At 38.5% G+C, this 22,376-nt stretch overlaps 3 protein-coding genes across 3 annotated transcripts; 2 read left to right on the top strand and 1 right to left on the bottom strand.

Annotated features, from left to right (window-relative positions):
• Window positions 1-385: 385 nt before the first annotated feature.
• On the top strand, window positions 386-1,624 carry LOC308706367 (uncharacterized protein; the record flags this gene model as incomplete). Its single annotated transcript, XM_081391961.1, has 5 exons — window positions 386-499; window positions 703-787; window positions 1,259-1,309; window positions 1,424-1,495; window positions 1,584-1,624. 5 exons carry the CDS (start codon window positions 386-388, stop codon window positions 1,622-1,624), a joined length of 363 nt encoding a protein of 120 aa, XP_081248087.1.
• On the bottom strand, window positions 1,619-12,710 carry kat7b (K(lysine) acetyltransferase 7b). Its single transcript, XM_081392746.1, has 14 exons — window positions 12,485-12,710; window positions 11,948-12,095; window positions 10,543-10,788; window positions 9,070-9,152; window positions 8,783-8,866; window positions 8,384-8,482; window positions 7,636-7,746; window positions 7,124-7,315; window positions 6,950-7,039; window positions 6,632-6,772; window positions 5,321-5,414; window positions 3,589-3,735; window positions 3,395-3,501; window positions 1,619-2,328 (listed from the first exon to the last, which is right to left on the bottom strand). Exons 1-14 carry the CDS (start codon window positions 12,497-12,499, stop codon window positions 2,227-2,229), a joined length of 1,659 nt encoding a protein of 552 aa, XP_081248872.1. The 5' UTR covers window positions 12,500-12,710; the 3' UTR covers window positions 1,619-2,226.
• A 4,467-nt stretch (window positions 12,711-17,177) lies between these two features.
• ptges3l (prostaglandin E synthase 3 like) lies at window positions 17,178-19,684 on the top strand. Its single transcript, XM_081392757.1, has 7 exons — window positions 17,178-17,439; window positions 17,640-17,753; window positions 18,333-18,399; window positions 18,631-18,729; window positions 18,948-19,037; window positions 19,182-19,241; window positions 19,335-19,684. Exons 1-7 carry the CDS (start codon window positions 17,411-17,413, stop codon window positions 19,341-19,343), a joined length of 468 nt encoding a protein of 155 aa, XP_081248883.1. The 5' UTR covers window positions 17,178-17,410; the 3' UTR covers window positions 19,344-19,684.
• Window positions 19,685-22,376: the final 2,692 nt, after the last annotated feature.

Below are 22,376 nucleotides of genomic sequence, written 5' to 3'. Positions count from 1 at the left end.
ATCAAACATTGTGTCATGAATTATTTTGCATTTTCATTGACGTGTGATGCGTTGATTAATCGTGGATCAAAAATGGAGTCACTTATTATTTAAGTCAAGTGGTATTTATTTTTTATACCTTTTTTAAAGTGGTATTGAATTGGTTATGGCAGAGGGGTGGTGGTGACGTGATTTTGGGAGGGGATTGGCAGGCGTATGGATATAAATGCAGCCACCACTAACAGAAAACACCTCTGATTTCAGCAGACCCTCCTGCCAGCTGGACAGACTATAGCGACGGGGAAAAAATCTATTATTTGAGAAAGTTTTCTTTTGTATTTTGATCATTTTCAGTGTTTTTTTTAAACATATATATAATACTTGTAATTCCACATTTTTGGTCCTTATGGAGATTTGTAAACTCTCAGCATTAATGCTCACCATACTTGCTCTTGCCTACAGTGTTGAAGGATTGTCTTTCACTCTAAACAGAGACCACTGGATGTCAGATAATTGGGAGGTGAGTAATGATTTCTGCATACATTTATTTAAAGCAGATTGTTCATTTAAGTAATCATTGCGGTTATGATGAATAAATGAGTCTGTATTATATCCATTACAAATGTTGGTGCTAAAAGAATGTTTTATTTTTCATCTAAAACTAAAAGGATATGCAATGTTCCTTTCACATCCACTATCAAAATGGTTTGGTTGTTAACACAGGATGAACCAGTGGAGGAGACACTAGCCAGTCTACTAAAGAGATCCAAATCTCATCCGTTTTATGGGTTAATGGGAAAGCGCTCCGGTAAGACTTCAGATTTGCTTTTGTTGGCTCTGGGATTAAATGTTTTACTCAAATTATACTAGCAATTTGAAATATATGTTGTATTGTAATTATTACAAAAGAATACTGTGGAGTCTAATTTAAAATGACTTTTTAACAGCTAATTAGGTTTTGAATATTTAACTTTCTAATGCAGTATTTTAGGCCTTGTCAAATTATTTTTTGTACCCAAGCAATGCTGGCAACAATTTGTAATAAAATAAATAAATAAAAACCCATACAAAAAATTAGATTGCATTTTTGACTTCATTATATATACATAATCTTATTTCCTAGGAGTTCTCCAGCCTGTGAAAATGGAACGAAGAAGTGAGTAAACGCACATATCTGAATTAAAAACTGCTAAATCGTATAGCATATTTACATCTCAACAGATTCATTTTGGCCATTGTCTAAATTTGGTTAAAAGAAACTTGCATTGTTTCCTCAAAGGGCATAAGGGGGACATGTTTGTGGGACTCATGGGCAAGAGATCTTTAGACGGTATGGCTTTACATAGCTCTGCTTACACCAGCAATATGATGTTTAATTTAGTACTGTTGGTTCTACGCTGCATAGGTTTATACCTGGCGTAAAATTGATTATATTAATCTGTAGGTGCTGTCACAAGAACAATCCCAGAGACCAGTACATCAATGGACAAATCTGCAGATTTGAACAAACAAACAGGTACAACACGGTTATCAGAACTGCATTTATGCAAAAATGATAAAATGAACCAGCAGTTTATAAATCTGAAATCATGTTCTTCACACAGCAGATCTTCAAGAGGAATGGGACAGACTGCAGTACTACTGACATTTTCCAATGCTGTATTACAGACTTCACTGGCCTCGGTGTATCAGTATACAATTATTCTTCACTCTTCACTGGAACCAACATTACACTTAATGAGAACATCATCTGTGAGCATTTTTAAGCAAGTAAATGTCTTGCCTAATATATCAAATGTGACATAATAAAAGTATTTATCAAAAATGACCGTTCTTTTTTTTCCCGGTTCTGATTTACATGAAACCATTTTCACAAATAAACCAAAAAACAATGTTTGAAGAAAATTAAGAATGAGTTATCAATGTAAATCTAAAGGTTTTTTTTTTTTTTTTTGTAAGGCCCCATTTTCTTTTTACATTCTATTGATAAACATTTTTTTTGCTTTTAAAAACTCAAAATACTTCTAATTTTAAAATATATGTTGGGGCAAAGAAAATACTTTGGCCAGAGACATCAAAAAAATAAATAGCACTGTATAAAACAAAAGTGAGAGATTCCAGAAGTTACAAAGAGCACATAAAAGAGACAAAAATGACAGTAACAGCTGAAGCCATTGCAAAAGCCATTACTGATGGAGTCATAAAAATATTTAACGGCAGTTAAGTATGAAATGTAACGTAAGTCCATTAGGTTCCTTTGGGAGGGGTCCATTTCAGAGAGCTGGGATCAATGGTTTTGTTGTTGTTGCCCCTTTTGGTCTCTTTGGCCTTCCACTCATCAATCAGGTCCTGTGCCATTCAGAAACAAAACAAAAAAAGAATCACTGTTTGTCACAGAAAAAAAAACAAAATGGCTAACACAAATCCTGTTAAACTTGTGGGGAAAAAGGCAGCAGTGGATACGTAATTTACTTATAACCATACATCTACATTGTACCTTAAAACGTACTGATTAACTGAGTAACTTGCGTTGCCAGGTGTTTTGACAGATTGTGCAGTTTTGTGAGCTTGAGGTGTTTCCCTCAGCACATACAGTAAGTAATCTTCCTGTAAAATTACCTTTTCAAAATCACAAAAAAAGCTTGTTCTAAAAGCAAGATTAATCAAATCATAATTAATCAAAGTAGAGCAACCGGCCCATGCTGCGTAGGTTTCCTTTTGTGTGAAAACATGACGGAAAGCAGAGCGCGGGGAGCAATTATATGAAATAACATATGAATGAATGAATGAATGATTGTAGGAAAGGGGAACCGACAGATTTTTATATTATCCTACATTCCTCTGTGTAATGCCTGATGAAATAGGCTGAAATGTGAGGTTTATCATTTAAAAAAAAAAAAAAAAAATTCTGCCAAACCTTTATTTGAACATTTAGCATGTGTTAAATGAGTAGATAAAGTTAAATTTTAAGTCACCCAACTAACATTTTTAGTACATTAAAAATCTGTCCATCGTTCTTAGTTATTAATTTAATGTTAATGCAATAAAAAGTGCATAGCTAATGTTATTTGTTTGTTGGTTTTCGACAACTTTTCCAGTTCATAACCATGATTATTTTGGTCACTATAATAGTGATATGAAATTTTTCATTGCGTTTCATCTCTACTTGCATGCATGTGAACAATAATTTAGTCTAAAATATTCCTTTTGATAAATTATTTGTTGAACTTTTATATACAATTTTTTTTAGATATAAAATCGCTTAATTTTTTTAATTGAATAGATATAATTGAAAGATTAATCATCATCAACCTTCTTTGAAAATAGCAGCCCTATCATAAACAAATTTATAAAACATGTAGTCAGTAAATGTGTTTTTAAAAAAAGGAAAAAGAAAAAAGGAATTTCCTGATACCTGTCGCTTCAAGACCAGATGCTTCCCCTTCCAGTACTTGAGCATCTGAAGTGACTGCAGCGTACTGACAATGTCCACAGGGTTCACTGCGGTCTCTTGGCTGATCTCTGAACAGGAGAAAACAAGAAACAATGCTAATCCTGCATGGATTTTACAGGGATGCCATAGTGAACATGCCTACAAACTTTTCTTACCCTTAATGGAGATCTCTTTGCCCTTAAAATTGCACATGTAGCGCAGCAGAACTTCCTTCCAATAGCTGCGATAACTGATGAGGCCCAAATCTGAGAGAGGGCGCTCAGGAGAACCAACCTTCTCTTCAACCTTCGACAGCAGGTAACCTAGAACCATGCCAAACAAACAATGTGATGCATGTGTTGAGGAATAACAGCATCCAGATGTAATGGCATTACAACTCTGTATGACAATATGATGATGATAAAAGTATCATACAATAGTTTTTATGTCCAGCACTCAATCCATAAAGGTCTTTGTCGCACTTAATCGCAAACTCGTACAAATACCAGTATAACAGATAGGGCTGAGGCGGTATATCGAGTTTGTACGATGTAAAAATATATCTTAAAAACAATACAGGATGAGGCAATACCATATTACAAGCGCATCTGAAAAATAGTGGAGGACATAAGTGAGCTGCTGTGCGGAAAGACATGAGATATGCTTTATATTACGGGCTTTAAAATAACTCAGATGTAGTTAACGCACATTTGTTTAAAGCAGGCTTGCCCTGTCAGGTGCTCTGACAGATATTTACGCTGTTTAATAAGTTTGAGATGTGTTTTCCTCAGTGCATAACTTACATTTCACAGGTATATTTTCCATCTGTAAATGTTAGAAATTCTTGCAAATATTTCCATTTTGCTGTCAGAAGTGGGCGAGCCTTATGCAAGCAAGTCTCCGCTAAACTTCACAGACTTCAGTGAATGAGCGCCGCCTTGCACATGCACGCAAATAGATGGAGCGCAATTTAATAGGAGGGCAATAATTCTGACTAAAATATAAATTTTGCTAAAACATTTGTTGTTGTACATTAAATGTGCCCTATGTCAAATTTGAAACCTACAAGTTAATCAAATGTAGGCTAACATAAGCTCAGATAATTGAATGTGTCCTCTTACCAGCTAGGGGTGGAACGGATCGCAATTGATCCGGATGGATCAGACCCCATGGTTCGGAACACATGTGATTCGCGGATTAACTGCTAAATTTAAGTTTATATTTGGATGTGTTTACCCTTGGCAATTTACAAATTCAAACAATTTTAAACGCAGAAGAAGAGACGAAAATCAGGACTTGCAAGTTATCAGTGCGCACACTCAGAGCTATAGGAATCGCATCCGAAGCGTGCGCGCAGAGAGAGAAAGAGAGAGAGAGAGAGAGAGAGAGATATGCGTGTTTCAGACAGCGTTCAAACACCGAATTGATTCCTCGTTCGCGTTTCCTTGCCCTTGAACGGACACATAAACACAAAATTGTGTCAAAATACCCATCTCTGCAATTATCCTCTCGTTTCTGTCATAAGTGAACAGTTGAGAAAGAAATCGAATGTTTGTCGGTTTTTTCGGTCCGTGCATTCGGTCTTAAGTGACAGCACACAGCTAAAATTCCAACTGTTGTCCGTGTGATTAATATTAATAAAACCACAAAATACAGCTTTAACAAAGATTAAACTATAAAAAAAAGTGTTATTTTACATTGAGGCTAAATTATTCATTTCTGTACCTGAATACTACTGTTAGACTTTGTAACTTTATTTAGTATTCATCTCTGCTTTTATTTTGTGTATTTGTTCTTATTTTATTACTGACTGTTCACTTGTTTTAAAATAATAAATGAAAAGCAAAGTGTTTTTTGGCCATTTCGCCCAGCTCTAAAAAAAGACAGGGATGTATCACAGGTACTCACTAAAATCAATCAGCATCTTGCCATAGCCCTGTCTCATGTACTGTGGCATAGTCAGGATACAAGACACATTGTAATTCAGGAACGAGTTCTTCTCCTATGGAAATAAAAAGCAGCAATTATGAAAACTCTCCTGACAATGTTACGATACAGGAAAAGGCTTCAAAGACACTACAGGTTAACATTTTTCACAATTAACATGCAAATAAACGTAGCACTATATTTGCATGTTCTGCTGATTTATGAGACTTTCAGCACACAATTAGGGTGAAGTGCTCTTCAGGTTAGTACCCCCACAAAACACTTTAGCCTGGTTCAGATTTTGATTTCTTTAAAATAAAAACTTCAATTAATTAACCCCCGTGGATTGGCACTCTAAACCAGTCGATCCTTACTCACATATTTAGAACAAAACATACAGATGAAAACAGAGAAATGAAATCAATTGTTGTCAAATCAATCCCTAGTTTAAAGCAGCATCCCACTAACCACTTTAGTTTAGTCAAATTTGTTACAGCTACCAAGAGTTTTTGCTGAATCCATTCAGAAGTCTGTAAAACTAACAGATTAAGAATGGAAGAGGGATGACAGACAGAGACTTTTGAATGCGTGTTCTGTGTGTTTGTCCCTTCATGGTTGTGGAAAGTTCATCCACCATTTCATTGAGAAAAAAGGACATTCATAAAGTTGTTTTTGCCTCTGCTTTAATTTATATGTGTATAAATTATGGGGCTAACCGATAATGAATAAAGAGATACGATTATTTTGCTCAAATTATAAATTGAGATAAATCACAATTGTTCTCATTTGAGAACTTTCTTGAACATTATTGCACTTTCACGCAAGCACAAAGCAAGAGAATGTCAACTTGTACGCAGGGTTTATTTTACCTCATCCAGTTACCTGATTTGATATTTGTCATATGTATTTACACACTCTTTACATTATGAAATCTGGTAAAATCGTAAAACTTTAAAAGCTGAAAAAGCCAGAAAAGCTCTGATTGGAGGTTTTAAACCCTTGACTAGTCAGTTATTAAATGTGAAGCAGTTCACTGGTCGTGGCCAACGCCACAAGAGTACACCTCACCGACTGGCTTTAAATCTTTTCAAGCAATTCTGATGTTCTAAGAGGAGAGGACCTTTACCTCAGCAAAGACTTCAGTCTATGTGAATGAGGCTCATGACTGAAAATCACTAAAAAAAAAAATGGATAGTAGGACACTGGCCATAAATGCAAATGTGTTAAGTGATTATGTTATTGTGCATTTTAGATCAAGCAAGTCACTATACGCTGACTCCAGCACCACATTACCTTTGAGAAATATCCCACGAGGTGACAGCCTGTGTTATCAGCTTCAGTCATGACATAAAACAGGAAAGGCTCCACATCATAGTACAGTGTTTTATGGTCCAGGAACAGCTTGGCCAGCAAACAGAGGTTCTGGCAATAGATCTGTTAGGAAAGGTATAGAAAATATCAGTTTCATATGTAGCAAACAACACTCATCAACAGACGAGAATTTCATATAAGAGGGGAAATGGTCTATTTCACAAAGCTACAAACACATCCAGAACCCCTTTGCATAAATACAACAATGAACAATGAGTGCATTTAACATCAATTCCTCACCTTGTTCTTTTTCCCATCAACCTCAAACACAGAGATGGCACCTTTTCTGTAGACTTCATCACCAGGAGGGTGTTTCCACACACATTTGGCCTGCATATACCCCATAGGAGTGAAAATGTCAAACTTAACTTTCCTTTCAAATATATTTAGCAGGTAGGAAGGTAGATTTCATACCATATGTCTGCGCAGGATGGTCTGGCTCTTCATGTATTTGAGGCAGAACTCACAGACGTACAGACGCCCCAGACGGGCGTACTCCTCAGGGTAGGGAGAGTGGTACCAAGTGTCTAGCTCATAACGGCCAAACAAGATGGTCTTGATCATGTTACTGCCCTCTGTGATCTGACCCTGCAGACGCAGTTTCTCCTGCAAACACCAAAAACATTGGACATCAAATTTATACATACAGCCAATTCAGCTAAAGTAACAGAAGAACTTTGGTATTAATCACAGCACAAGTAATTTTATATCACAGATACAGTATACCATCATATAGTCATTTTTGCTAAATTCAACAAAAAGTGTTTTATATATTACATAACCACATTGTAATGTCAGTTAATAAATACTTGAAAATTACATCTCAACTGATTATTTTCTTAATTTATTTACAATTTGATGGGATGCAAGCCAAGGGGTAGAGTTTACAGTTTCAAGTGTGACGTGCGAGGAATGTGTAATCATACCAGATCCTCTGATGCGCGGGCCTGAGCTTTTCTGAAGAGCTCCAGATCATAATCACTGGTAATGTTCTCCAGCAGTGGTTCTCGAGTGGTGCCATGTATCTGTCTGTGCTCCTGATACATCAAATATGAACAGATGTAGTTGAATCACATACATAAACATCATAAACAATTATACCCCATAGGCTTGCTGCAGTAGTATTACAGTGTTTGGCCGAACACCAATCACATTCCTTCCCCACTGCGGCAACGCCCCCCACTGTCATTTAGCTTTTTTATAGATATAAAAACCATTTAGTTCAGTTGGACAATGGACAACACAATTATAAGCAAAGCGTCTGCTTTGCTCCATGACCAGAGTAAGGACAGATGACTTAAAATCATTGAAAAATATCTTAACTTGTAAATGTGTGTTGAGTACTGCCACTTTCTGTACAGATTACTCATGATCACAAAAGTGTAATCAAAAATACACTGCATATCGATAGCGGCTCGCTGATGCCTGAAATTTATATATACATTATAAATTAAAAAAAAAAAATTCAAAATTCATAAGTTAAAATTTTTTAGTTTTTTCCAGAGCTTATTTTCTGCAATTATCTAAAAGCCAATGGAAAAATCCTTGAAAATTCGAAACGTTCGAGCTGGCCTATTAAAATACGTCATCACTGCAGCACTTTTAAGCTTATATGACTACACAAAAACATTAATATACAAATATTTCAGAAAATCGTTGAGAGAACACTATTACCATGTACTTTTCTTTTTGGTCTTTTGTCAGGCCAGAATCCCTCCTCTTCCTAATCTCCATGACCTTCTCTTTATATCGAACCTGTCTTGGAGTTGGAGCCTGTAGAAAAGCGATGCAAATTAATTACATCACACTTTTACTAAAAGGAACTTTGTGTCTCATCCAGATAATGCTCTTCATGCATAGCTCATCAGTCATAACTTCACTGTGGTTACCACAGAATTTATGGCTTGCAAACAATCACATCTCATCTTAAAAATCGAAGGCTACACGCTGCTGACGTTAGGACTTCATGCAAGTGTCTCTTTTTTTGTACAAAAGCATGCATGCACTTAAGAGGCATTAACACGCTGGTGTGATGTTTGTTTAGTGTTGAGTGAACATCTGTTTGGTGAGAACCTGATGTCGAGTAGCATGTCTGTTCTCCTCGTTCTGCCCCTGACTGCGCTCTTCCTCTTGTTTCTCACGTTCGATGGCTTTCACCTGATCGAGATGAAAAGCACACAAAGATAAACAACAGAAAAAGTGCTAAACAATTTAGAAAAGGATAAAGCACACATGCTTACGCTAAATGATCATTGCAATTTAGCAGTCACTGAAATCATATCTCATTCAATCCAAGATAGTAACCAAAAGATACAATTTAATAATAGCAAATAACCAAGTATACTTTAGGCTAAACACACCTTGCACTCATCTGCTGACAAGTTATGGTAGAGAGGGCATCCTGATATGGAGAAATGTCGCTCATGTTTCCCTGTTAAATGTCCTGTATAAAAGAAATTCAAAAAAACATACAGTTTTTAGCTTTAAAGTGTAAGTTGCAGGTTAACTACCACAGTCAATTAATGTGTAAATTAAAGTGCTCTATATGTATATATTTAATTATTTCTGTCTTAAAATGCGTTAAAATAACATTTATTGGGGTTTCTTCAACGGTAGCGTGTTTTTTCAGTTACTGGGTGATGACGTCACAAGAGGAACTCGCAACCCATACTCTGCTAGATTCCTACTGTATTAAGGCTATTGGAGAACGACTGAGGAAGTGGGAAACCATCAAATTCTTTATGGACCACAGCCCTACAATTTTTAACTGGTCAGGCGTGAGAGAGGGCAGCCATGACACTCAAAGAGTTATTAATGCTTGGTGTGAGGAGAATTAGTGGAGGGTTGGCCAAGTGTCCTGGTGAGTAACGTTAGCTACGTTATAGTCTAGCCTGGTGCAAACTTAACCCGGATAATATAACGGAACAAGCAAGTCTTTTCAAAATATTGCCGTCATGTAGAATAGCAAGGAGGGACAACGACTGAACTGAATACATTATTTACTTACAGTAAGTCAGTCCAAATCAGAGCTGTAGAGATGCACACACTGCACAGGCATCAATCGCTAGTCTCATCGCCGCCTCAAACGTCATGTAATACCCTTCCTCAATCCACGCGTTATCAATTTCTCACGATTTAATTAGCGATGTTTATTGTCAGAAAAGAAAAAGAGAGATCGATGTCCCCATCACTGTGTTTGTGTGGGCTATCAGCAGTGGAGAGTGTGTGCTGCCGTGAGGTGAACGCGTTTTGGAGTTTAGTGGAACAGCTCGACCTGCGACCGGCTGATCTGACGTGCCTGAACCCGTTAGTTTTGCGAATAGCTTATTCTCATTTCAGGCAGGATCACGGTCCCCTTGAAGTCAGCACACACGAGTATGTTTACAGTGGAGTTATTTTATCCATATTTTTTTTATCAAATAAAACATACAACCAACTTTTCTGCAGTTATGTAAGGCATATAGCTGCAAGCGTACGGTAACTCTACTAGTGAGTTCCTCATATGACGTCACGCCCCATCTAGTGGAAGGTAGCGGGAGCGGTTAAAACCACAGTTAAAAGTGCCAACTTTTCATATTATATCAGCATTTTGGTATAAAAAACAATGGTGGGCGGTTCTTATCTTTATGTTTAATAAACACATTGCATTATCTTCGTGAAAAATTTAACCTGCAACTTACACTTTAAATTTAACTATAAACAATCCAGTGAAATTTGAAATGTTTTAAAACACTGCGAACATTGTTTTTTTCCAATTAAGCCCTTGTAAACCATTGGCACTGAATTTGATTATTAAGCAAATGCAAAAGGAAATTAATTTGAAGAGCAATTACCCAGAGAATTGCACCCAGGTGTGGGGCACTTCATATTGAAGTTGTAGCTCTCATGAAAGCGGCGGCGTTTTGGACGATGGGAGGGATCGCTGCCAGAGTCTTTTTGGTCTTTAGTCACGCTCTCATCGTGGGATGCATTGGGGCTGGATATGTCGATGTCTGATTCGGATGAGGGTGCGTTTCCTGTGGGCGTCCTGGGGGGAGACTCGTCTCTCTCTGCTGCTTGCTTCACATCCGGAGGAGCATCTAGATCAGGAACAGAATTAACTTCTTATAAACATATGTATAGGTAATAAATAGAACACATAAAGCTTTGCAGCAGGGAATAATATAAGTAAAAATAATAAGTAACTTTTAATAATTATAACAAAATATATTTAGAGGAAAAATGTCCTTGAAGAATATAGTGCCATACCATTTAACACTTAACACTGCTTTTTGTTTTTCTTAATTTATTTTCACCTATGATAGTGATTTGGTTCCTTTTTTGATTTTATCAAAAAAATTGAAAAGCTGTCTGCAATTTATATTTTGATGTTTATAATTATATTTTTGGGAATAAATTACAGGATTTCGAATTAATTGAAGAATAATCTAGCAGTTTTCTGTTGGTCAGCGCAGCGAACCTACATGCAAAATGTGTGTTGGTAAATATTTTGCTGTCATGCTAAATTTCCGATTACGGGGATTCCTGGTGAAATGCCTGAACTAGTACTTTCTAAAGTAACTTTAAACTAACAATACATTTGTAATTACATCTATTAATGAAAAGCATACAGTACACGTTTATCCAAAGTGACTCAAAGGGTGTTCACACTTGACCAAAAAAGAAAATAATGCATTTAATCCAGGTTCGCTTAACATTCACACTGTCATTTTTAACACCGAACCTAAAGATACAAAACAAAGAAACTGCTTTTATGGCGAATATTTTGTAACGGAACCTCCCGAACATAAAGAAACCAAAATTATACTGTGTGCTAAATGCGCTCGTTGTATGTATGTACATATGGCGGTGTTTTTTACCAACTGTGAACTCACAGCCAGCTTAGAAAGTGTGTAAAGGAGTCAAAACAGCACCAGGAATTCCTCTGTCACACACAAATGAAGATCTGCAGCAAGAAGATGCAGTTCCGACACCTGTATCAAACTGTAATGGGCAACTACGCAACTATGATGAGGAAAAAACAGGTATCCTTGAGTACTTTCTTTTTAAGGGTCGCATTTTGAGAGATCACGTCCTGTTTTTGGTTTGTTTAGATGTCTTTGTTGCATTTTTATTTCAGCCCAACCACACCAGAGTCCACTTGTTTGATGCGCACCAGGTTCGCACTTAAGTTTGATAACCCATAAACTGGCACATACTGCATGAGAAACTAATGTATCATCAGCTGTGTGTTTATACCTTGAGAGCTCTGGCTCAGGCGCAGTGATGCTCGGGTCATACGGGTGTTATTGCGCTGATTGGCTTCACTATGAGAGCTGTCAGTCTTCTCATGATCTCCAGAGTCATCAGAATCAGCAGTCCCTTCTGAACTACTGCCTGCTGTTCTCTGCAAACATGGTGTCAACACAGTTACACCACCATGCACGTGTAAACAGGTCTGAATAAAAATAAGAATTATAGACACAAACAACAACATACATATAGCACAACAGTCAAACGGAAACATTTTACTATTATTATACAGTCTGGGTTGTGTTTTAAAGCCAAATTGCTAACTAGCTTCATTATCAGTTTTAAAACATAACTACCATTTCGGCGGCACTTCAGCATTTATCAATTCTCATGCGATAAAATGTTAGCCGCTAATAGCGTTGACAAAAAGTTTCAATAAAGTAATTGAAAACACACTATTTTTGTCCGAGAATGTAAATAAACATTGAGCTTAGCATTTAGCCCGCGCTGAGGCGACCGGGCAATTCTCGCATCTTCTCTCACCTTTCTCCGCGGCATGTTGCGTCTGATAAATCCAAACGCTGTCCTTTTTACAGGTTTGTCAAACGGGTATATTTGTTCTGTGCTATCTGATATAATACAGCAGCAATGTGTTCATAAGTTTGTGTGTTTCTGTTCTCGCCAATTGTTCACTCTCTCGCGACTCGCGCCACACAGGATCACAGCGGAAGTGACGTAGAAACGAAAAACATGGCGACGCTGAAGCGCCGACCAATGTGAGGAATGTCAAATGTTATTTTTTTTTATGTTTGAAAAAATTGGTGCAGATAACATAAACTACGATCTTTTTTTCTTTTATACGTCAATTTAAATTATGTTAATTTTGATTATATTTTATTGTAGCTTTGACTTCTAGGTAAATTTCATCTTTACAAACCCAGAGCAATCATTGTAACCTAAATTTAGGATGCATTCTGCTGAGGTAAAATCCCCTTTTCCACATTTAAGAATATGTCAAAAACATAACATTCTTAAATTAATCAACGAATCCCTTCACAGATCAACTACGATCCTTAATAAATAAAATAGTAGCTTTGTGGAAAAAAGTACACTGTTTTGAAAAGAGCAGCTTCTCTGTCTCACTATTTGAATGTAGTTAAGTTAGTAAAATCAATATATTTAATAAGTTAATAAATAAATAAATAAATAAGTTATTGACATGCTGCTGAAAATATATAGTGCCGCTAGCCTACCTTTAGTTACCTGCTAAGCTACTGTCACTCTATTGAAAAATGTAGCCTAAGTTAAAAATGATATACATTTAACATTGCAAAATATTGACAATGCACACAATCTCTACAGATGGCGCTGTAGGACCCCCACTTTGAGACCATTATCAATTACATTTATGACTAGATTCATTAACATCAGTTCTTGGGGAAACTGGAAACTTCTCTTTCCTCAAAGGCATTTACACCCTCTCTGCCTTTCATCTCTTTCTGCTTCATATCAGCAAGATTCTGATCACAAATAAAAGAAAACAGATATAGGTAAAGTTTATTGAACTGAATTGTGTTTTAGCTCTTTATTTTAAAAAGTATGGGCTTTAAAGGTGTGTTTATGCGACAACGCTGAACTATAAACAGAAAAGTTTTTCCTTTGCATTGTTCGCTTGCATAGGCTACAACAACATTGTCAACGATCACAACGATCCGCAAAAATGATTAAAAACGCTATATTCTGCTGCCAGGCCAGTAGTTGGCGATGTCACTTTGTAAAGACACTATACGTGCCTATACACTAAACACGTAATAAACGTGCATGACGCCACCGTTTTCACAAATTCACGTTTTTGTAGTTTTACACGGAGACGATAACAGTATAATTTTCAAAAACTAGCAATTTGAAACCCGTTTTCAAAGGTTTGTGTTTTTAGGTCCCCAAAAGGCTGTTGTTATGTAAATGAACGAGAACAAGTTTTCTGGTTTTACATATACATTTAGTCATTTAGCAGACACCTTTATCCAAATCGACTTACAATTTTGTTTTTTAGTTGTAAACAGCCCTTAACCCTCTCAAGGCAGGTGTTGCTGATTTGCAACAGTTAAAATCTAACTACCTTATTACTCCAGATACATATTTTATGAGTTTTTTTTACTCAGAAGTACCACTGCAGGACTTGGTTGTCCATTAGCAACAAACAGTTTCCCACTTGCTCACCAGATGGCAGTGTAGATCTCACTTCCAACATGTCTGTTTCCATGGGTTCCCTGAAACTGATTTTCTTGGCATCAATTTCGTGCAAGTATCACTATCAACCTCCATTAATTTGAAACTAAAATTGCATAAGAAGAATCATAAGTGTATATAGACACAGTAAAATGCCAATTAGTAGATTTTATCTCTTCTGGATTTTTCCCCTGGTGCAGCTCTATTTCAACGTTGCAGATTTGCAACGTGTGGCCAGATAGGTACCACTGGATACCACATGCTTTATCTACTAGTTTGCCTATATTTTGAGCAACAGTTTATGCTAGGGTTATTTTCCTATCACCAGTGTTTACGTATTACTTTGAGGTGTCACTGAGGGTATATCATATGGAAAATGTAATAATTTGGAGTGAAGTTACAAACAATCAGAGGCAGATTTGATCAAAAGCAATGGCACAATACCATGTTCATTTGACTGTGCAGTGAGGAAAACTGATGTAGCCTAAATTCCATGGCACTTTTATTAGTACAGATCATTGTGTCAAAGCATTTTTTGGCAAACTACCTAACAGAATACTCTCTATGCAGGATTTGCAGAGTGTAATGGCAGGCAGACGAAAGTTTTACTCAGCCAGGGAAGTCATTGAGTACATTTGCGAATCAGAATCTCCTGAAGCATACGAGTCTGACTCCAGCTTTGATGATGATAAGCCACTGGCAGCAATACCAAAAGCTAATCTCAACCACCTTGATGTTGAAATTCGTGGCATGCATGCGGGCGGTGGCACTGGGGTCCCGGATGGCGGTGGGCCTCGGCCGGGCCCGGCTCCGGTCGGCGGGGGGTTTTCTTGGGGGCGGGAGGGGCCCCCGGCGGCTGGCATGGGCTCTTCGTTCCGGGGGCCTGCATTCTCGCCTCCCCCGGACGGGGTGCCGGGTCCGGGGTGGTGTTTTGATCGGTTCGTGGACGGGTCTGTGTTTGGGTGTGTTTCTCGCCGGTCTGGCTTGTGTGCAGTTGTTAGGGGTGGCCCGGAGCTGGGGGCGGCCCCTTCTGGGGTGGAGCGGTTCATTGGTTTGCGCGTCTTGGTGGCCGTGGTGCGTGTGCCGTCGTGCCGCGTGCGCTGGCGGGTGGCGGCCCGGTTGCAGCAGTCGTGGGACGTGGGCGATTTGTTGGTCTGCGTGCATGCATCCACGTGGGCGGCGGTGCCGGTGTGGGGCGGGGGCCTGGATGCGGTCCGTTGTTCGGGTTGCGTCCGGTTCTTGGGGGGGTCCGTGCCGGTTGTTTGGGGGTTGGGCCGGGGGGGCGGGGGGGGGGCGCTCCGTTGGTGGGCGGATGGTCCCCTTCGGGGGAGGGATTGGAGTGGGGCAGTGTGTCGGGGGCGGGCCGCGTGGGTGGGGGGTCGGGGTCTTTGCTCATGCGGGTGTCGCTGGACTGGTCTGTGGCTTTGGGGTGTGCACTGGGGGGGGGGGGGGGGCGTGGACTTGGTGTTGCCGGTGGAGTGGCACGTTGTTGGTAGCAGTGTGTTGGGGGTCCGGTGTCTCGGGTCCTCGCTGAGTGGGGCGTGTTTCTGGGTCGCTTTGTCGTGTGGTGCTCCAGGAGACAGTTTTTGTCTTTTGTAAAGCACAGAAGTACTTTGCACTTCAGGCAGGCCATTTGCGTGTAGCCATTCTTGCACAGTCTGCATCGTCCACGTTTCTCAGCATGGTGGGGAAATGATCGCATCGGTCTAATCTGACATCAACCGATGGTGCAGAGATCCTCTGAAGTGGAGGTGGAGGTGGGGCAGCTTGATGGGACGTTGGATCATTTTCCAATGATGGTCGTCCTCTTTTCCTACTGTTTATTTGCAGGAGACAGGGGCTGTTTCTTGGGGTGCCACGTGGCGGGGTGGCTTGGGGGCGTGCCCTGCTCGGTGGGGATTTGGGATGTTGGATTTTCAACATGTTGTTGTTGGCAGTGTGTTGCTTTGCCGGCGGCGCCGGGTCCGCGCTCGTTGGTCGCGGTCCCTTTTCCGGTGTGTGCTTCGGGGTCGTGGACTGGTCCGGTGTCACCTGCACGGGTGGGGGCCTTGGTTCCCCATTTGTGCGGCTTGTTCTTGGTGTGCTGTTTCGTTCCGGTCTTTCCTTTGAGGGGGATCGTCTGCGGTGGGGTGGTTTTCTTCTGGTTCAGCCTTTGGGCGGTTGGCGCGGATTTTCTCGGGAGCTGGGCGCGCCTTGAGTGGTGGATCGTGTCCGGGCTCGCCCTTTTGCTTCGCATTGGTGTTGTCGTTCGTGTGGATGTGTGTGCGCGGATTGTCGGGTCGCTTGCGTCCCGTGGCTGTCGCGGTTGGGTCGTGGCGGGTTGCCGTCTGCCGGTGCGTGCGGTGCGGTGGCGTGCGTGCTGCGGTCGTCGGGGTGTGTGGACCGGTGGGTTGCTCTGTTTCGGAGGGGGTTGTTTTCGGTTCTGGGCCGTTCTTCGTGGCTGCGTGCGGGTTGGATTGGTGGGAGGTGTGTTCGGGCACGAATTTGTCCATGGGCTGGTCGGGGTGCCGCTTTGGGCTTGGTGTTTCGTCTGGGGGGGGGTGGGGGTGCGGGTCCTCGGGGTGGGGGGTCTGTGTCGGCTGCTGGGGGTTTCCTCTGCCTCCGGGGGGGCTCTTTGTTGGCTCGGGGGGGGGCACTTTGTTACATTGTTTGAAAAGTTGTATATAAAAAGTTATTGTTCATATCATATTCAGTCGTCAGTGTCTAATTACCACAATGGGCCAATGTTGCAAATCTGCAACATCCCAGAACGCCTTGCATGTGAAGGTCTCTCTAAAAAAAAAAGTCAGGATTCTATTGTACTACCCCATATGATAATTTTCCCCAAATATCAGATTTTTCCTGTTACTAAAACTTAATTTGAGCCTGAGAGGGTTAAGCTACTGTGATGTTTGCATCAGACTCAAATAAACATTGGTTGAGGTTTGCATGTTGTTCTAGCAGATTCTCACCCGGGGGAGGGTTTGTGTAAAGGGAATATTAATGTCTGGGTGAGGGTAGAAGCTTCAGTGATTTTCCCGAGTGTTCCACCACCTCCTTTAAATGGGATGAGGAAAGGGGGGTGAGGGTGAAGTGGTATGTTCCTCTCCCAGCAGCTGATACCATCCATCCTAAAAATAGAGTCAATCACTCAGCCAGCGAGCCACACACTGAACTCTCTCCAGTCAAGTCTTTTCTACACGTTTAAGGAAAATCAGTCAAAACATTTACACAAACTACTTCAAATCTACGAGAATCAAGATGCCAAAGATTGTGAGACCAGAGGACTGGTAGGTGTGAACATGGATGTTTATTTGAAACGGTAGAAGCCGCATGCTCATGTCTTCTACGAAGGGTACATGTGATTTTCACAACGAACTCTGAACTTAGACTCAAAATGGTTTCATCATGTTAGATCAGAAAGTTTTGTTTTTAAAGGGTAACCAAATGAGAAATACTTTGCTTAAATTGGTTCTTTTCATTTCTTTAGTCAACCAGCCAGAACACTGTGGTACGACCGGAAAAAGTACATCACTATCAACTTTGCGATTCAAAACCCAAAAGATGTTCAAGTAGATATTCAGGACACAAAAATTATTATGAGGTAAGAAAATGATCTTATTTCCAATATCTATTATATCAAATATCTATTTATTTGTATGATTGTTTTTGAGTTTCTCAGTTTTTCTCAGTAATATCCCATAGGAAATTCAGACTGAAATGATTCTCAGACAGCAATGAGATTAAGTACAAAGCAAATTCTGAATTTTGCTTACACACAAGTGCTGCAAAGAACTGTTTTTTTTTTCTTATAGTGTGAAGAGCAATTTACAATCTAAAGAACTTTCTTATAGATCAAATTTTCTTATTGATCAATTTTATAGATCAAAAGATCAAATTGTATAGCTTTATACTCTTGCTAAACACAAACGTAGCATTGTTTTATTTATCCTAAGGAATTTTAGGAGAAACTGAGTTAATCTTACCTCCATTAAGTCTCCGGAGCTCAAAAAGAGCAACCTCTGAGCTATAGAATAGCTTTGGGATTTTTACATGATAAATAAAGTGTTTTTTGGGCCCTGAAACTAATGTATAATGAAACTAGATACATAATGTATTTCACTATTTACAAGTAAGAAAATGTCTAAAATAATAATAATAATAATATATCACTTTTTTTCAGCTGTAAAGATGTGGATGACAACAATATCTACAATGAGATTGAATTTTATGACCGCGTATTAAAAGCTGTAAGTAGTTTACCATCCTTTTTGTGATATAACCCTGAATCTTACAGTATGTGTAATTCAGGTAGCATAATAAATCTATAGACATTGAAACATATTATTCTGTTTTATTTCAAATAAAGGCTTGTTTTGTTGACCATAAGTGCATGTGCATGAAATAAGTGAAATATGTAAATTAAATTTCATCCATGACAACCAGTTTTCATGACAACTTTGCGGATGATGTCCTTTTAGGATTCAACAGTGAAGGTCTTTGACCGAACAATTAATACCTTAATAAGGAAATTAAAGGAAAATGTGGCATGGCCTCGACTCCAGAAAGATCTAGCAAAGGTATCTATCTATCTATCTATCTATCTATCTATCTATCTATCTATCTATCTATCTATCTATCTATCTATCTATCTATCTATCTATCTATCTATCTATCTATCTATCTATCTATCTATCTATCTATCTATCTATCTATCTATCTATCTATCTATCTATCTATCTATCTATCTCTGTTGTTCTGTCATTTAATGATGAGTTTTCTCTCCTTGCCCTTTCAGCCAGGATGGCTGTTAGTAGATTTTGATAACTGGAGGGACTGGGAAAATGAGGAGGAAGATGGCATGGCAGAATATGAGCAGTATGTAGATGTAAGTCTCTTAATCTGGGTAATGCAATTATCATTCTGGATGAAGCTGTTATCATTTCACTTATTGTCACGACTTTGTAGCTTGTTGAGATCATAATAAATTCCTACATTTTCTATAAAACGTAATGACTCTTTTGTAATGCAGATGCTTAATGACATGAAGAACAAAGGAGAGCCACCTGCCATGGACGATCTGGATGATCTTGTAAGTGCCAGAAACTGTATCAAATGGTTATGCAGTCTTTAGTCATTTCATTTCAGTTTTGAGGTCATCACAACACTTTTTTTTTCTCCACAGAGTGACTGAGTGGAACAGCATTGTCCAAGATGAATCTATACAGTTCAGTTTTTCAAAATGTTATGAATGCCGTAAAAGCCATTTTACATTGGCCAAATAAACTTGCAATAGATTTTTTTTTATTTTTTTGGATCAGTGCTTAAACCCTGGCACTGGCATTGTGAACTAGACTTATGTAATATAACTGTGACATGTTTACCTTTGATTTTCTTGAATTCCTTGCAAAACAAATCATCGTTGCTTTGTGTGAAACAAAATTAGATGTGTATTTATTTTCTATTTATGTAACTGAGGAAATAGATTGTGTATAAAATGCATGTTTTCTACATTAAAGACTTCACGCTTTAGTATTTTTGTGAACAATTGTTTTTATTGAATATAAAAATCAGTCAATCAATCGATCGATATCAATCAATCAATCAATCAATCAATCAAACAAACAAACAAACAAAAACTTTTATTCAACCAGTCTCAAGGTGATTGTTTAAAATCTACCAAGTCTCCAAAAACATTAGTCTTATTTATTAGCAGTATCCATTGTTTTATTATGTAAAATTTAACATGATTAATTTGTATAATTGCAAATATATTTGTATAATTGTCCAGATATGTCTTGGGGCATTGATGCTAATAAATAATCATACATTCTCAAAACATGCAATTTATTGTTTTAAATAAGTAGTTTTATACTTTTTTTAGACCTTTTTTTTTTTTGTTCATTGAAGGCTTTTAAGGTTCACCTTTTATTCATTGAACAGCCTGTGCTCCTGCAAGCGCAGCAGGTCCGTGAGCTCAGGCGTTCACCACTGTTACGCATGGACAACTGTTGCTCAACTCTTACGCAGCAGGATTGTGCCATCTTTCATTAAATACGTCAAGCGACAAAGGTGACCCCTCGACTTGGACCAACTTGACCAGTAAGTCTGTGTAAGCATACAGCATGTGTGTGTGGAAAAGCCATTGCTATTGTATTGCAGATCATTCATGCAATGGACCGGAAAACAGGTCAAGTAGTCATTAACCTTACCTTTTTCTTAACTTACTCTTTGTATCATTGTACAAGCAGCAGGAGTCCATTGGCCAAATCTTGTTTATCACTGCTTACAAAGAGGAAGAGACCCACTCAAGACTCTGAACCACAGCGATAAAAACCGATAAGGAGAGAATGATTGCTTAAGTGGAAGGAAAATATCACATGATTACAGTGCTGGTGTATCGTGATTTCTTTTAAATTCATTCACATTCGTTCCAAACTTGTATGACCTTCATTCCTCTAAGGAATGCAAAAGAATATATTTCGAAGAATATGCTGGTCGTGCTTTTACAATGAATGAGGACCGAATCTTTTAAGGTCACAAAACCAAATAAAAGTATCATACATTTAGTGAATCCGACTTGTGCACTATATTTCAAGTCACCTGAATTCAAACGGTAAACAGAACCAAAATTAGTCTGAAAGATTTGTCACAGATAGTTTGCTGAGCGTTTTAAAGACTGAAACTACAGTACTTGCCCCTGTGAAAAAGAAGTGTGCTTAATTGTAATGAATGTGCAACAAGTGCACTTTTAGTGTACTTCAAAACTTAAGAAACTGTACTTTCAGATAATATAACATTTATAGAATAAAAGGCTTAAGTGTACTAAAAGTGGGACCACTTTCATGACTATGGGCCTGGCCAAATACCCACACTTGCAGTTTTTCACACTTGACATAAGTCTACTTATATGACATATTTCCAGGGATTGGCCAAAGTGTTCAGGTGGGCGTGACGACAGCAAGTGTTTTAAGATTTTTGTTTACTCAATAGGACATAGTTAATCACCACCACATAACTGGAGTTTCATTATGAAATCTTTTGCAAAATTCATATAATCTCTGCAGTCTCTGCCCCAATAAAACTTTGTTTTACAATCAAATAATATGCAACATCTAATTAACTTAACTTTGGAAAGTTTTCCTACATGAGGTGAAATCGGCGATTAATCGGGATATGCTTAGCCTCAAAGACTGCTCCAAAGTGGTATTTAGTGTGTCTTAAGTGTACAACGCTTTGGCATTTTACAGACCAGGGACGGTCTTGTGCATTTACTTGTCGCTTGCATGTTCTCTCAAGTTTCCAAGATCGCAAGTGTGAGTATTTGGACAGGCCCTAAGCTTCTTAACACACTTAAGTACTATTTTAAAAAAGTGCACTGTAATAAGTTCATTTTAAAGTCCCCATGAAATCAAAAGTTTTTTAACTTTTAGTAATGAGTGTATTAGCCTTATTGTTCTCAATTAGTCTGCTCCAAAACAATGATACAATATGCATTTAGAAGATATAATCATTCAAAACTTAAACTCTCTCAATCCTGCCAATATGCATCAATGCTTTTGCTGACATCACTCTGCACTTTAGCACTCCTAAGTTAAGATTACTGCATTTTCTGTAAATCTAACCTATAACACATTTTCATTTAATCATAAAATAACAACAATTAGGCATTTGAAAACTTTACATTCATTTCACACTTAAGTATTATTTCCGTAACAAGTATTCTTTTTAAAAATATGCTAAAGTCTACTTCTTTCCACACGGGCGCATGAAAGTGCATTTCACCAACTAATAGAAGAAGTCATGCAGGTCAAAGGGATAGTTCACCCAAACATGAATTTATTTTTATTATTTACTCACCCACATGTCGTTCCAAACCCATAAGACTATCATTCATCTTCAAAACGCAAATTCATATATTTTAAATGAAATCTGAGAGGTTTCTGTCACAACAAAGAGATCGTATAACTAATCCATATGAATCGAGCGATTAAGTCTTACAGGTTAACGACATGAGGGTGCATTGATGATAGAATTTTTGCATCAAATATACTTTTTTCTTTTTACAGCCAATAACCAAATAGCATTGTTCAGAACAGAATAGTGCTGTGTGGCACACGTTCAACCCGTAACCTTCAGTGAGGAGTGAAAAACATTGATAAGGATGTTTGTGCAGTCTGTGATGTAACGGTCCGCAGACTCTCCAGGCCAACAAGCGCATAAACAA

This window comes from Scardinius erythrophthalmus (genome assembly GCF_964197995.2).
Source record: "Scardinius erythrophthalmus genome assembly, chromosome: 18".
NCBI classification, from domain to species: Eukaryota; Metazoa; Chordata; class Actinopteri; order Cypriniformes; family Leuciscidae; genus Scardinius; species Scardinius erythrophthalmus.
Note: the sequence above shows the minus strand (reverse complement) of the source record. Positions and strands in the feature narration are given on the sequence as shown.

Coding starts and splice junctions, on each gene's coding strand:
- kat7b (XM_081392746.1), bottom strand. Junction 8,867..9,069: donor TGTCAGCAGATGAGTGCAAG/GTGTGTTTAGCC, acceptor CATCTCGATCAG/GTGAAAGCCATCGAACGTGA. Junction 7,747..8,383: donor ACCAAAAAGAAAAGTACATG/GTAATAGTGTTC, acceptor TTGATGTATCAG/GAGCACAGACAGATACATGG.
- ptges3l (XM_081392757.1), top strand. CDS start 17,411: ATGCCAAAGATTGTGAGACCAGAGGACTG. Junction 17,440..17,639: donor ATTGTGAGACCAGAGGACTG/GTAGGTGTGAAC, acceptor TCATTTCTTTAG/TCAACCAGCCAGAACACTGT. Junction 18,400..18,630: donor ATGACCGCGTATTAAAAGCT/GTAAGTAGTTTA, acceptor ATGTCCTTTTAG/GATTCAACAGTGAAGGTCTT.